At 40.5% G+C, this 16978-nt stretch overlaps 1 protein-coding gene across 5 annotated transcripts in view; it reads right to left on the bottom strand.

The window, feature by feature from the left end:
- The window catches only part of LOC309665100 (contactin-associated protein-like 3), a 235150-nt gene that overhangs the window by 127584 nt on the left and 90588 nt on the right, over window positions 1-16978 (bottom strand). For 4 of the 5 annotated variants that reach the window (XM_082471237.1, XM_082471238.1, XM_082471239.1 and 1 more), the window contains one exon: window positions 13815-14008. In XM_082471237.1, coding sequence (XP_082327363.1) covers window positions 13815-14008 — 194 coding nt within the window. Of the gene's footprint in view, window positions 1-5293; window positions 5756-13814; window positions 14009-16978 lie in introns of those variants that run through there. The other variant, XM_082471241.1, reaches the window with a different exon arrangement.

Here is a 16978-nt window from a genome sequence, read left to right as displayed (position 1 = left end):
GAATGTGTATATATACATAACTGAATCACTTTGCTGCATGGCAGAAATGAACACAACATTGTAAATCAACTCTATTTCAATAAAATTAATTTTTAAAAAAGAAGAAAGTCACCCAAAAAGGTTTTTCTTAACTTGAAATAGTACTTACTCTTATCTATATCATCTAAAAGCCTGTATTAGGAATATATTCACTGTGGAAATGACTTAGAATCTACTTACATGAAGGAAACTTAAGTCTAAATCCCAATTTGAGCTGAAAATCTCAAGTAAGTAATGAGCATATTTTTATATATTTTATGTTCAATAAAAAGGCCATATAAATGGTTTGACTTCTAACAGTTAGTACACAGATCTTATATTTGACATAATTTAGGTCGAGTGTATAATTTGGGAAACAAGATCAGCACAAAAGCACCATGAAAGAGAAAAGACGATAACTGAAAGCATTCCAAACACCAGCACAGAGAGACTGAGCGTCGTATAGTTCATGGTCATCCAGAAAGACATCTGAGAAATGGCACCATTTTGGAAGCTGTTCACGTGGCAGAGACACGGCTTAGTGAATACTGCCTCGGTTTCCCATGAACCTCCCTATGTGCTGCAGGTAATGCAAAGGGTCCAGGACGGATGATGCTGCAGGCAGTGGGCTGCCTTAGAGGATCAAGCACCACGCTCGGGGGATTCACTGCTCGTGTAATGAGAAGATGCAGACCTGCTCCTTGCCTGGGGGAGGCTGGCCTCTCATCTCTCAGGACTGCTGTTTCTCTAGCACACCCTGAGAATGGCCTGGATAAAATGCAGCTAGAGCCTTCACTCTTAGCCTATCTAGAAAGCGCACACAAGCACTCAGGGCCCATGTGGATTGCATCTCCCCACATATCTTGAGGCTATTTCAGTGGGTAAGGGAACCAAATAAAAACACTATTTAGGGGAGGATGCAGAGAAATTGGAACCCTTGTGGAAATGCAAAATGGTGCAGCCACTATAAAAAACAATATGAAGGTTCCTCAAAAAAAGTAAAAATAGAATTAGCATAATAAGCTCCAGCAATTCCTCTGCCGGGTATATGTCCAAAACAACTGAAATCTGGATCTTGAAGGGATATTTGTATACCCATGTTTATCACAGCATTATTCACAATAGCCAACAGGTGCAAACAACCCAACTGCCCGTAGATGGATGAATAGATCTCTTAGTCCATTCAAGTTGATATAACAAAATACCACAGACTGGGTGGTTTACAAACAATAGAAATTTATTGCTCACAGTTCTAGAGGCTGACAGTCTGAGGTCAGGGTGCCAGTAAGTTTGGGTGAGGGCCCTCTTCTGGGTCTCAGACTTTTTTTTTTTTTTAACTTTTTTTTTTTAATTTAATTATATTTATTTATTTATTTATGGCTGTGTTCGGTCTTCGTTTCTGTGCAAGGGCTTTCTCTAGTTGCGGCAATTGGGGCCACTCTTCATCACGGTGCGCAGGCCTCTCACTATCGCGGCCTCTTCCGTTGCGGAGCACAGGCTCCAGACGCGCAGGCTCAGCGACTGTGGCTCACGGGCCTAGTCGCTCCGCGGCATGTGGGATCTTCCCAGACCAGGGCTCGAATCCGTGTCTCCTGCATTGGCAGGCAGACTCTCATCCACTGCGCCACCAGGGAAGCCCTGGGTCTCAGACTTTTGTTGCATTCTCTCATGTTGGAATCAGGTAGGGATCTCTCTGGAGCCTCTTTATGAGTCACTAAGCCCTTTCTTAGTGGAAGACTTAGTCACTTCCCAAAACCCCCTACCTACTAATACTATCACCTTAAGGGGTTACGATTTCAACGTATGAATTCTGGTGGGATACAAACATTCAGACCATAGCAACTGATAAACAAAATCTGGGATATACATACAATAGAATATTATGCAGCCCTAAAAAGAAGGAAATTCTGTCATGTGCTATAATATGGATACTCAAGGACATTATGCTACTTGAAATAAACCATCACGAAAGGACAAATACTGTATGATTTCACTAATATGAAGTATCTAAGGTAGTCAAAATCATTGAAACAGATAGTAGAGAGATGGTTGCCAAGGGCTGAGGGGATGGGGAGGGAAATTTGTGTTTAGTGGGTTTAAGTTTGCTTTACAAGATGAGAAAGATCTAGAGATCTATTCCACAACAATGTGAATATACTTAACACCACTGAACCGTACACTTAAAAATGGTAAGGATGGTAAATTTAATGTTATGTTTTTTTACCACAATTAAAAAACTATTTTGTATTTCCTTTGCTTTTTTTCCTCTAATCCTTTCAAAACCTGGTATTGAATTGAACAGCAATATACGCATGTAGTTTAAAAATACCATTCATCGCGTACTCATGGCATATCTTTACCCAGAATGAGAAATGCCATTAATAATTTATCTTGTATGCTTCCAGAAATAGTCTAATTACATTTACATGCACATATACGTATATGTTCATCTTGGAAATTTCTAATGGAAGCACAATAAATACATCCCTTTTCCTAGCTGTAAAAAAAAAATGTTTCTTAAATCTCATTATGAATAAATGCATTTGATAATCTTGTACACATGAAACTTATATAATGTTTTAAACCAACGTTACCTCAAATAAATAAACAGATCAATTAATTAAATAACCCCATTGTTTTCAAAGGAATGAATTCCATATAATACTATACTATTCCATAAAATGGAGTATCGTAATTTCTTTGTGTTCACCTATTGACAGAAAACTGGATCTTGACTGTAAACAATGCACTTAGTTTTCTTACAGGCACTTTCTGTGCACCTCTGAGTGTTCCTGTGGGACTAACTCCTAGAAGTGGAATTGTTACTTGGTGTAGACAGTATATTGACAGGACTTAAAAGCATTACTCCTTTTGGGCTGTCATCTTCAGCGCTCTAAATAGCGGGTGCTTTTGAACACTTAAGTTTATAGAAATTGTCCTCCAAGGACGTGCATAATGCTGTGATGAACATGGGTGTACAAACATCTCTTCAAGATCCCGCTTTGGGTATATGCTTTGGGCATATCCCCATCTTATGCCATTTTATGCTCCTACCAGCACTGTCTGAGAGTGCTTGCTTCCCACGCCCTGAGGAAGAGGATCCCCATCCTGTATCATCACTTTATTCACCTCCAACATGAAGCCTCTGTACTGTGCTAAGGTGGTTTGAGTGTGGGCCCTGCAGCCAGACAGCTAGGGTTCAAATCCTTGTTACATCACTAACTAGTTCTCTGATTTGAGGATAGTGAACTTGAACTTTTCATGCCTCAGTGTCCTTTTCTGTAAACTGGGCATAAGAGGGCTGTTGTGAGGATGTGTTTAATAAATATGTATAAAGCGCATGAAGCAGTGTCAGGCACTCACTAAGTACTCAGTATAACACTTCTTATTGGTTTAATAGTTTTCTTTAAATTGATTCTCTTTTTAACCTTAGTTTTATGCTAAATGCTATGTAATAATATCATAGATCAGATGTATACTATTTATATCCTATTCTGAAAGACATCAAATTACATGCATACATTTAAAATGAAAAGGAAGTTTTTCTAGGACACAGTTTGAAAAGGACTGTCCTAAGCAAGAGTATTAGCAAAGGTTTTGTGGAGTTCAAGTGGGAGAGGTTACATTGTGTCACACTGATGTTGTAATTTTCATTTCTTCATACTGAATCCGTACATCATACCTTAAATAGATACAAAGTGGACTAGACCAGGGGTAAGCAATCTAAACCCAGAACCAGCTGGCTGTGTGGCTTTTTAAATAAAGTTTTATTGGAACACTGCCACACTCGTTCATTTACATATTGCTTCTGGCTACTTTCACACAACAGCAGAATTGAGCAGTCACAACAGAGACTGCATGGTCTACAAAACCAAAAATATTTATTATCTGTCCCTTTATAGAGAAAGTTGGCTGGCCCCTGGTCTAAACCAATATTTCTCTCTGTCTGAGACCCTTAAACATGCTTGAACAGCATCCAGCTTCTCAACTGCTGCCCTAATCTTAGCCACTCTGAAAGTTTGAGGTTTGCTGATCAGAAATTCTCAACATCTCAGAGTTTTGAGACTGTGATATTAATATTAAAAAAAGTACTCAAAGCCTGTCTTCCTGTTTTGCAAAATTTTAAAATTTCATCATTGCTTTTGTCTATACAAATATATAAAATGTGGTCTGCATCAAAGGCAGAAAATTGTTCTAACTGTTAAGTGGCAAAGGACTGCAGAGTGCAGAAACCATAGGAGTTATGAAGGGCTGTGAACACAGCAGTGTTCTAAACACTCCACCTCTGCTGTGGGCCATTTTCGCAAGATCCCAATTAGTGTGGTACCAAACCACTTGAGTCTTTTATGTCAAAACAACAGACCCAGGAAATCACCCATGAATAGCCTGAAGTACATAGCATATCTGTGCCTTCTGTACATTTACATTATGTGTGCAAATTGTAGAATTTGTAGACTTTGACTGTCGTTCCCTATGAGACCCACAATTAGTACAACATCCTATGAAGCTAAGCTGCCAGAACTGAGTCACGAGGAAGAATTTCCATGAAACCCTGGTGAGATGCTCCCTGGGCTGTCCTGCCTTCCACCTTCCCAAAACTTGGCTCTGCAGCACTTCCTTTCAATGAGTCTGCTGCCGGAGCACCTTTTTTTGTAAAAATTCACTTTTTCCATCATTTACTTTTCTTGATCAAAAACAATATTTTTGCCATCTCCCAAATGAATAAAAAAGTCTACTTATAAAGCTATTTCCCCTACAACTCTGCCATACTCTGTTCATATTACTGTTTAAGATATACCTTTTTCATAAAATATATCCTAATTTCCATATATCTCTAATAACACCACTTCTGGAACTACTTCATTCCAGGAAAAGTAAAACTGTAATTTGTAAGATGTCTCAAGAGTTGCTATTTATCCTGCTGCATATTTAAAATTCTACTCACCACCACACCCCTCCCTCCCAACCTGATAACACCTGGCAATTCAAATGAGCAAAATCGTTACTTTTGCAAAGCAATAAAGTAGGTACAAAGGATGTCGGGATAAACAAGCTGTAGTCCCTGATGCCAGAATTGATGTGAAATAAGCACGAGGTGAATAAATATGGCAAAAGAAAAGTAATACTTGAGAAATAAAAATGAAAAATCCTAGGAGTAGAAAAAGAAGGGCGTGTCTACACAATTTTAGTACAGAGTAGAAGGGATTTGAGTGAAGGTTTTCAAGTTGGGAAGGAGTGTAATCGACAAATGGAAGGAAGGACGCTCCACACCCACCGAATGCAGCTGGCCCTGGCAAGAGGCAGTTGTTACTGGATCCTGGCTTTCCAGGGACCCATCGGCTACTTTGTGGAAGCAGCTCAGGTGTCTCATTCACTTCTCTGCCTCAACCTTTTCAGCTGCTCTGAGAGTTTTCGACAGACCAAATCCAGCTTTTATCTCTATTGTCACTGAGACCTGCAATGAAGGGCAAATGGAACCACCTCTCTCTCAGGTTCAGTAGGGCATCGTCCTTGTACAACTTTGTGGGGAAGAAGTGTTAAGCCTCTTGTTACACTTAGGCTTGGCACCAAAAGCCTCCCATCACACAAGCAGCATCACACAGTTGGCTAAGTTTTAACTTAACTAACCATCTGGGTTGAGGTCTGTTTGAGAACAGCAACTTTTCCTTAACTCAATCTAACAACTCCTTATTGAGAATCTGTAATAGGCCTGGCCCTCTAAGGAGATTAACCCCTGACCTAACAACTCTCAGAGCCCAGGAGGGGGAGACATGTACAGAAAATTCGACTGTGGTCCACAATGGTAAGTGCAATCAACAAGACTGTCCATGGTACAAAGTCACTGCCTCGGGGATCAATGCACTTGACGTAATGAGGTGAATGGTTAGGAAGGAGAGGGCCGTGTCCCTGACAAGGCCAAGTACATGGAAGAGATCGATACAGAATCATTGAAATGCTGCTCCTATTCTGCCCAAAACCACCCAGTCTCAGAGCCAAACTTGAAATCGGCAAGCCTGGAGCTGGCACAAGCCTCAGACAGCCAAGGCACACTCTGCAGACCCTTCTTTGCAACCTCCTACCTGATGTGGGGCTTGGCTCTGTTGAGTCATCAACTCATTAGCAATAAATGTATTAACCTAGACCTGAAATAAACCAACATATATTTAAATGACTGAATTAGCAGGAATCTCTGTCAAGAGAATTTCCGCTCCTTCTGCCAATAGAGCTTCACACTTAGCAGAGTGTCTGCTTCCTTACATACAAACCCTCCTTATCTCTGAGTCCAGTTTTTCTTATTATGATTTGACACTGTTCTTATCCCTCTTTATTCTGAAACTACACAGTCATATGATCTTTCTATTTATACCAAGTAAACGTAATTCTTTTAAACCTGAATCCAATATTCTTTATTAATTTGATTATGCAATATTTCAAACATCCCCCCAAAACAGATATGCATGTACTGATAATCTAGATTTATTTTAACAAGGTAAATATTTTGCCATATGTGCATCAGCTCTTTCTCTTAAATAAATGAAGTGGTGCAGGTATAACAAACAGTCCCCTTCCCAACCCCCATGCTTCCAGTATTTCCGTGTCTTTTTTCTGCCTTGCAAATTTGGGGTCACCTTTGTTGCTCTCTTAGAGCACTGTGAGACTGTTGTGAATCTTTCAATACAATATTAATTAGCCTTATTAATTAGTCTACTTGGTGTTCTAGGTTGGAAATGATCTAAAGAAGAACAAAGGTTCAAACGATTTGCTATGTCTATTTTATATTCATTTAAGGACCTACTGCTACCTATTTTTTCAAGGCGAAAGAAATCTATTAAATAGAATTATTTATACTAGAACTTATGTTTATTTCAAGTAATTTCTTTTCTTATTTTTCTCAAATATATTTTGCCAGTCCTTTCCTAGAAGAATGACTTTTTCACACAAAGGGCCTGCATAGGAAGAAAAATGCACTTAAATTCTAAGTTTAATTCAATGCATTTTGAATAACAATTTCCATCTTAAATTCATAAAGGATATAACTTCTGAATTAGAGTTCTGATGAGTTTTTAATACGAAGAATAAACTCCTAATGAATGCAGAGTATAGCGATTCAGGAAATATTATAGTTCTCAAAGATAGGACTAACTTTAACCACTTGATTGTTATTCACTGATAACAATGAGAAAATACCTGGGCTCCGCCCCCCTAGGTTGGTGACTATCAGGGAGAAAGAGGGTGTCTTGCAGTCAGAGGGCACTGGAGCAAGCTTCCTGAGGCCCTGTTACAGAGAGCATCACCTGTTCAGGCTAACACGTGCGTGGGATAAGCTGCATCCTAGAGCAGGCGGCACAGTCTCCTCTGATCCAGGGAGCTGGAGGATAGTTAAGGGGCAAAACAATTTCTTCCACAGATGGGACTTGGTTCATCCCAGTCAGTGCTTCTCACAATCTAGCTTGTACTGGAATCCCCTGCTCATCTTGTTAAAATGCAGATTCTATTCAATAGGTTGGGGTGGGGGCTGAGATTCCATATTTGTATCAAGATCCCGGGTGATGCTGCTGGTCCGTAGGTTACATGTTGAGTAGCAGGACTCATAGCAATCTAGGTCCTTTAATTCATAGAGAAAAAGGGAAGGCGAGGAGTAGAAAGATAAGATGTATAAGAAGAGGAAAGCAGAGAAATAGAAAAGAAAGCAAAAGGTCATGGAGAGAGAGTGAAAGAGAGAGAGAGAGAGACAAAGAACAGGAAATTTGATAATATGGCCCTACCAGCATCCCTCCCTTCTAAGTGCCCCCATTAGGGTGGACATCAAGTCTTTACATGGCCCCACCCCCCAATCCAGGGGCTTCGGTGCTAAGTGTAGGGTGGCCTGGGAGCCGTCCTGATCAGATCGGCTCTTCACAGGTGGTGAGATCTGAGACTCCCCTCAGCCAGAGCCAAGTAAGTCCGAGCATTTCCTCAGATTTTTGAACCAATATAGGAAAATGAATGCCAGAAGCTAATCCACAGAAGGCACAGGGCAGGGCTGCCTCTTAGTTACAGCCATTCCAGAGACCCAGCTAAATCCTCCCCTTCTCCGTGTGGTCGGATTCCCAAATTACCTAGACTGATTCAAGTTGATTTTCTAGAATTTGTAACAATACAGATAGAAGAGGGATATAGGGAAAAATGGAGAGAGAAGAGAGAAATAAGGAGAAAAGTATTTAATGATAGGTGAAAAAAATACATAAGGAAAGAATAGAAGGATAGAGGAGAAGAGGGAGAAATAGTAAGGAGATGAGAATGAAGACAAAGTATTGATAAAATAGAAGAAAAAACACCCAGGAATTGCAGGAGGAAAGGTCCCCATGGCCAATAGGGACACAGTGGTCCCTGGGCCAGATAAGCCTCAACAGAGGACACCATTGCAGTGGACACCATTAGGCACGGTCTCCTGAGAGGAGAGGTGGGTATTGGCCTGGCTCTCACTGAGTCAGCCCATTGATCCCAAACAACTGGAATGGGGAGGGAGAAGAGAGAGTCAGGGCAGGCAGGTGGTCTGGGAAGGACAAGGCTTGCTATAGGGTCCCAAGAAGACCAAATAGGTGCCCAGGAGGGTGGTGATGGAGCTGCCCCAACACCCCTCTAGAATACTGCCAGCGCTCTAGGCTGCCCACTCACAGACCTCTCCTGCCCACCAGGGATGCTCACAGACCCAGACTCAGAGCAGGACAGTGGTTGGCGCCCACACCTCTCCCCAGCCTGGTCCAGAGGCCCCCAGGGAGCTCAGAGCTCACATTAGCTTGCAGGTAAGAATCCTGGTTCGCAAGGGCTGCCCCACAAAATTCTTGTAATGAATCTAAGAGTCACAGTAGATTGATGTAAGTGTTGGCTGACATATTCTCAGGGAAACAGTAGAAAATAAACATTAGTGAGCTTTGTCAGTGATCACTGATCTGCTGCACTGCTCACTGCAATGCTGTTCTATGATCCTCAGCGTCCTAAGACTCTGGCCACTTCCTGATTTAGTTGGGCTGAAGTTGCAAACTCATCTTCTAAGTCCTATGGACGTTTAGCACCAAGCTTGGTCAAGCCATCTGGTTTACTAAATGACCGATATAAACCATGATTGTTCACATCGTATAGGAAATGCACCCCTTCTAAACTTGTTCAAACAGTGATACTTCTTCCACTACATTTCAAGTGAGGACATTTACTCTGCACATCAAAAGAGTTTGTATGTCCTGAGATGTAGTGCATCCCTTGGTGAGAGATGGTGATGCCTTTTCTGTCATGTAAGACACATGCCTATATTTCCATTTAAATAAAACCCTTTTGGAATGTATTTCACAGATCTGAGTATTTGTTTAATTTTTTTGGTCATTTTCACATAGAAATCCAGTTCAGCCATGGAAGCAGTCACTCATTAAGAAAAAATATTAAAGTGGAACATATCACCAGTGAAGAACATAATTTCTTTTTTTAAGAAAGTCAATTTGGATAACTAGCCTTCAGTAACTGGACCTGCAGTCCTCAAATCCTTTAGTCAAAGACTTTGTGGCCAGCCATGTCTCAATTTTATAATTTTGAGAATTTAGAGAGGTATACATTGCATTTCACATATTAATTAATATTCCATGGCAGACATGTGGCAAAGCATATGGACAACTTGCCCAAAGTAACATAAGTAAAGACCTTTTGTCTTATTATCTTCTCATGTCCATTTCCAGTAAGCAGTTAGGATAGACCTTTTTCTCAGAGTTTTTGGAATTTGGAAAGAGTTAACATGTATTAGTGGACAAAGTTAGCACAGACAGCAGATAGACCCAGAAGAACAAGAAAAGTCACTTAAAATAATTATGACAGGGAGAACATCCACAAAACTTTTAAGGCCAGAGAAGGAGTGCTTGATTTGGACTTTCTTATAAAAGTAGAAGGAGGCTTCCTGAGAAGAAAGCCAATACACAGTCTTTCTTGCTGGGGGTCAAGGTTACATCAGCGAGGCCACGAGCTGGGGACACTGCTGTGGGTGAGAGCTACACTAGTGATGGCGGGGCAGCAGCCTCTCAGGGGGGACACCTGTGACACACCAACTGCGAGCAGGTGCTCAGATACCCCTGCAACATGACTTCATATGACTCTGGAAAACATCTTCAGATCCAATGAGAAATGTGTTTGCTAGGAAAGGATACCAAATGCAGAAAGAAAAAAACATCAGAGATGTATAAATACAGTGGGGTGGGCAGAAAGGCCTCAAAGATGTCCAGGCCCTAAAGAAAGGAACTGTGAATATGTTACTTTGCATGGCAAAAGGGACTCTGCAGATGGGATTATGGTTAGGAAGACTGTCCTGGATTACCCAAGTCGATCCAGTCTAACCACATGAGCCCTTAAAGTAGAGGACTTTCTCCAGCTAGAAGAAGAGGAAATCAGAGAGGTGCAGCAGAAGGAGAACAAGAACAAAGAGCAATTTAAAGATGAAAGGGACTTGACCCCCTGCTGCAAGAACAGGCCACACAGAAAGCATAAGGGATGTGGGAAACCTTTAGGAGCAAAGACCAGCCCCCAGCTGGCAACCTACAGGAGATCAGTGTCTCAGTCCTACACCCACAAGGAAGTGAGTGAGTGTGTATGCAGAAGCATCAGGAGGGCAGTCCTGACTGCTGCCCTCTGAAAGGCCTGCTTGCAAGGCTGGCCCATTCCCAAGACTCTAATGATAAAGGTGGCTTACTGTGCCTAATGTTTGTTCAAACACTGTGGTTCATACTCAATACCTGCCTTCCTTCTGGGAGTCTGGGATTTTGTTACATGCAAGGCAGAGGGTGCCTACATGACCAGCCCCCAGTACATGAGCTCAGCTGGTTGGTAATATTCCATGTGGGTTTCTGTAACTCACTGCTGGGGGATTAAGCTAGTCCCGTATGACTTCCCTGGGAGAGGACTGTAGAAACCTGGGCCTGATTTCCTCTGGGCTTCACCCCAAGCACCCCCTTCCTTTGCTCATTTTGCTCTGTGTCCTTTCACTGTGCTAAATCATAGCTGTATGACTACACACTGGTCCTGTGAATCCTCCCAGCAAATCATGGAACCTGGGGAAGGTTCTGGGAATCTCCAGACACCTTGAAGGACAAGTCTTCCCCAGAGCCTCCAGGAAAAATGCCTTAAGCAGAGAACCCAGCCAGGTCTACTGTACTTTAGACCTACAGAACTATGACATAATAACTCTGTCTTGTATTAGGTCACTAAATCCATGAAAATGTGTTAAAGCAGTGATAGGAAATTAAGTAAATGGCACCATGAATAAACATATTACTTTCACTAATGAAGAGTATAATATCTCAAGGACATTTTTTAAAATTTAAATTCATTCTCAAGTTAACATCAGCAATTCATATCTAAAACAACCACGTGAAGAAGGGGTAGAACCTCTGGTAAAGTGTATGGTTGATTTTTAAGAGCAGCTGACATTTTGTGAGAGGTCTGGAAAGCAGCCAAACCAGCCCAATTTTTAAAGAAACTGTGAGTATAATGTCAGAATCATCAACTAGTGTGATTTACTGCTGTCAATGCCAGTTGTGTATAGTTGGGCCCAGATTAGGAGATGAATTCACTTAACCCACGGTGGTGCACGCAGAAGATGTGAGGATGAGCCCTTTTCCTAAAGGAGCTCAAAATGTAAGAGAGGAGAAACACCTCCACTGGAGCTTCAAGGATCACTAAGTTGAGACCAAGGGCTACAGAAAAGCACAGAGCAGGGAGCTAAGGAAGGCATCCTGCCAGAACGTAGATTCCACTCATTCGTTTTAATTCAGCAAACATTTACCAACGTGCTCGGCCCCAGGCACCATGAAGTGCTGGGGACACAGGGAGGGATGCAAGCTCAGCAGGAGTGTAAGGCAGGCCACTTTACCCATGTTTATTGTGTGATAGGATGGATAGGATTGAGGGGGTCCACTTCTGTCCTCACCTGCATGATCTAGGGTTAATAATGCCACTATATTCTTGACCCTACTTCCCCAAGGGTGCCTGACCTTTAAAGAAATCAGCAGAGGGTGATGATGCTTACATATGATTCCTCTCCAACCTGCTTAACTAAAAACAAGAATTGTTAGAGTTGCTCAATCAAATGGGATTGGAGCGGGGCGAAAATATGAACCTTAATTAATACAATGAGGAATAAGTAGGCATTAACTATTAGTTAACTAATTTTGAAAAATAATATTTAATTTTGAACAAAAGTTCTCTATGTAAGTAGATGTTTCATTAAGCTTTAACTTACTTAAGCAATATTGACCTTAACCCTGCTTTGGACTTGGTGTTCTTAGAATAAGCACAACATTAATATCTGCTTCGGATCATACACATGGCAATTACTTGTTTGGAAACCTTAGGTCAGCCAGCCCTAAAAACACTCACATAGCCCTTCCCACTTTGTTCTTTTATCTAGTATTAGACAACTAACTAGTTTTTCTTGATTCAATTTGCATCAACATTTATTGACTAACTAATAAAAGCTCCAGGGATAAGAAATTAAGTAGACCACAATCTATTAAGTTATAATAAGTTACAGAGTTCTAAGGAAATTTAAATGAGGGCAGTTTGTTACACAACGAATAGTATCATTTTGTTGCCTGTTACTTTTATAGATAAGCTATGTGCTAAGACATAACGGCTTTTTAGCTGACAATTTTCTTCTTACCCTGAGAATTAAGAAAAAATTTTTTTTAAGTTATACAACATTCTTAGCCTAAATTAAATGGAAGATACACTGTGTATTTTTTATTGTGGTAAGATATACATGACAAAAAGTTTAGCATTTTAGCCACTTTTAAGTGTACAGTTCTGGACATTAACATTCACATTGTTGTGCAAACACCACCACCTTCCATCTCAAGAACTTTTTCATCTTCTCAAACTGAAACTTTGTCTCCATTAAAACACTTACAGTCCATTACTCCCTTCCCCTGGCTCTTGGCAACCATCTAAATTATATTTTTAATAAGAAGAAAAAAGTAATTTCTTCTCCACCTGATGAATCTTCTTCAGGCCACACCCCATCAGCCAATTGCAAACCTGCTGCAGACCTTTACAACACTCTACTTTTAGAGCTTCTCATTCAGAGCAGACTGTGATTTAAAGATATGAAATGCTTAATAAAGAATAAATTACATCAATTTTAATATTCAAAAAGTTAAGCAAACAAAATTTAATTCTTCTAAAAGAAGCATGGATATGTAATCAGAAGTAGGAACTATGTCACTGATGTAAAATAGTTATGATTCCAAAGAATCCTAGGGATCTATTGTCCATAAATTACAAGGGGCCACATGGTGCCCAAGTTCCTGTTGGAGCAGGAACTCAACATATCCCTCAACAAGTCCTCCACAGAGAGACTCTCCATTACATCTATTTTTACATGTTCAGGGTCTTTCAGAAATTTCAGTTTATCAGAGGGCACAGAGAAAATGAATTTGCTTTATTTAAAAATGCTGAGGCAATATAAACTATTGTGTTTGTTATAAAACAAAAATAAAATCAGTCGTATGTGACTTATTTATTCCTTAGACTTCACACTATTTAAAGGAATAATGGGAAGACATTTTCAATATTTCGCTACATTATAAAATTGTTTTACTTATTTCATAAATTAGCCACGGACGGTGTATTCTGGAACGTCACATGTGGCTTACATTCAGTGGAAACATTTTCAAGTAACTTAGGAGGCTCTGGTTCTATACTTGATCTGACAGCTGGGCAGCAACATGCAGTAACTGGCATAATTCATACTCCGACAGACTGCTTTTCAATAAAGCACATACCCAGATGCTTTCCTCTCGTCGATATTGTTTCCAGTTCCTCCCGCCATCGCTGAACATCAGGAGGTAGCTGGTCACCCAGTCGGAGCTCCCGTATCCTCCTTGGGTGGCCACAGCTGTGACCTCCATTCTTTCTCCAAGGTCAATCTGCAGCCACTGGTATTTATTTGACACAAGGGGAGACCAGCCACCAGCTCCTTTTTGTGGGAATAAAAATAAGAAAACCGGTAAAGACAGAGAAATCTTTGAAATCTATATTAACCTGTAAGAATGGGGTCATAAATAAGATTTATGAAAATCATAGTTTCAAATTCTGCATTATGTAATGCCTCAGAATTATACAAACACGCTCACATACACACACACAAACACAAAATAAAAACACAGGTTAAATGTAAATGGATGAAGCCTATATTAATTGTTTTGTTTCTTAGTTCATAACCCCTGACTCTCTGGTATTGGGGTGTCCCGCTAAGTGAAATTGCTTAATGTAATAGGTGGACAACAAAACACCATGCCATTACATCAGTGCTTGGAACTAGTGTCGTTACTGGCTTCAATGCATGACTTGCCCTTTGTTGGACATAAACAAAGGGCAAACTTTCCTTGCTGGAAAATAACAAACTTTCCTTTGTTGGAAAATAAAGCTAGAAAACCTTAATTGTGGATTCCCAGCATGAGAAAGTACAATGTTGAATGTTGGGATAACAAAGATGGCTATGGCATAGCCCTACACTCAAGGTGCTTACAGACTCATAGGAGAAGCAGACATTTCGAAGAACAATTTGAAATGCAATATGGGAGGGGTGGAGGTGAAAGTGATTTCTGTGCAGGGAGGGAGAGTTCTAAAAAGGCAGCAAGGAGGGTGAGCGAGAACCCAGAGGAAGTGAATGAGGAGGAGTTTCTCAGGTATTCAAGACAATAGGCACAGAGTGGAAATTACTGTGCTTTGTTTTCTCCAGTGCCTGTGAGACACCGAAGAATTAGGGATACCTGTGAATGTATTATTGATATATTTTGTTCTTCTAGTTTAACAGAAACATGAGTTTTGAATTTGGATTCAGATGTCATATTAAATTTTCTGAATTTAAATTATTATGCAATAGAAAAATTGGGAAACAGGTCTGAAATGCATTCTGGAACTGATATTTTGCTAATTATCCATGTCTAGAAAACACAGTGTCATGTAAACAGTCCTTAACACAAAAAAACTAGCTTTAAAAAAAATTTTCCCCATTGTTCTGACATCTAATTTGAGGCCCTCATAATAAGGTCTGACACTTTAGACAACATTTATTATCTTTTTTATTAGGGGCTATTATTAACATCCATGTCCTGTTTACAAAAGCTGTTACGACCAAGTACATGTCAGGAGGTGTGTGACATGGTTACAAGACAGCTCAAGGGAAAATGGAAGTGGAGCGCTTACATCAGGGTGTGGAGGTGAAACTAGCAAGTGGGCACATCTGTTGCTTCACTATGTCCTCCGCTAATGGCACTACGTGTATAACCCTTAGCAAAATTTAAAGCTTACAAATTCTTTAAAACTCAAATTCTTTCTAAGATTTCCTCATTTCCTGCAATCTTTATTCCAAAATTTCCTCTCAACCACAAGCACAATGTCTTTTCCTTTGATCCACATCTTAAACATGCCACAACTCTGGCTGTTCTGTAATGCATTATTAAACTTTTTATTTTGAAATAATTTCAGATTTACAAATGAGTTGCAAAGATGGGATAGGGAGTTCCTGTCTACTTTTTACTCAGTGTGTCCTAATGTTAATATCTGACATCACCATGGTATTTTGATCAAAACTAAGCTATTAACACTGGTACAATGGTAACAAAACGACAAACTTTCTTTTGATGTCTCCAGTTTTTCCACTAACTAACTCCCTTTTTCTGTTCCAGAACCCCACATTGCATTTAGTCACCTTGTCTCCTTAGTGTCTTCCAACCTGTGATAGATTTCAGTCTTTCTTTGTCTTTAATAACAAGATTGATCACCACCCAACACCTCCCTGCTACTTCTACTGATTTGTGCAGAGGTCCCATCTAATGTTTGATGAATGCTAAGTCCTTCTGGGTTCTAGCTGAGGGTTAACTAACAGTCCCAAGTAACATTACTCTGCAACCGCCTGTAATTTTATAATAATTGCCAAAAGAAGTCAGAAATTAGGTGTTGGCTTTTAGCTGATCATTTTAACTTAAAGGTTCTACATTTGAAGTTTTATATGAATCAGTTTCAATCTCTGCGAAACTGCTAAATGTCCTGTATTCTTAGTATCAAGGTTGTAAAGAATGTACTGAAGATACTTCTTCTTTTTGCATTTCACAATCTTTCTCTGTCATCTTTAATCTCTCTTGAAGCGGGAAGTATCATCAACACGGGCACCACATGTACAGAAACACAACAGAGTAAAAAGCGTCAGCATGCTTCCAGCATCTTCCCTGGGACCAGCCTCTCCCACAGATGCAGCCACGTCTCTGTCAACCACTCTTCACCATCTGCAGGTAATCAACCTTGAACATTTCATATTCCTTACCTGTGGTGAGAAGGTGCTACTGGTATGCAAATTAAGCTATCTGATTAAGTAGGTACTCTGATAAAGTAATGAAACTACAGAATTCCCTGTGCTGCAAAGCAATTCATTTCAGCTGGGTAACACAGCCACGGCGTAATCCCCAGACCCCTGTAGGGTGATGATGTTGAATTACTGTGCATTTGCCCATGCACGCAGTCCACCGGGGTAGATGCCCTTTTTTCTAATGACTGGAAAAAGTGGGAAATGCACAAATGTAACCTGAGGACTTTTAGGGAGCCTCGAACAGTTTTACTGACGGGTAAGGGAGATTCTGTTCTGTAATGGAAAACAAAACAAAATACACTGAAACAACATTAAAGTGGGTACGCTTGAGCACAGCCGCCCCACCAGCTCTTAGCTGCAGAGCAGTGGTTCTGAAACTGATCAGCCTGCATTATTCAATGTTGCAAATCTTCAGTAAATTCCCCCTGGGAACCAACACCCCCTGAAACAGAGCCCAGGGATTTGCAATTACTGTTTTGGAGTCACCAGTGCTGAACCCACAAGAAAGGCACTTGCCCTCCCACCCAGCTCTTCCCCTGACCACACCACAGACTGTCTTTTTCCATTGTCACCGTCCTG

Source organism: Balaenoptera physalus, assembly GCF_965194825.1.
Source record: "Balaenoptera physalus genome assembly, chromosome: 7".
NCBI lineage: Eukaryota > Metazoa > Chordata > Mammalia > Artiodactyla > Balaenopteridae > Balaenoptera > Balaenoptera physalus.
This window is presented reverse-complemented; position numbering and strand designations above follow the sequence as displayed.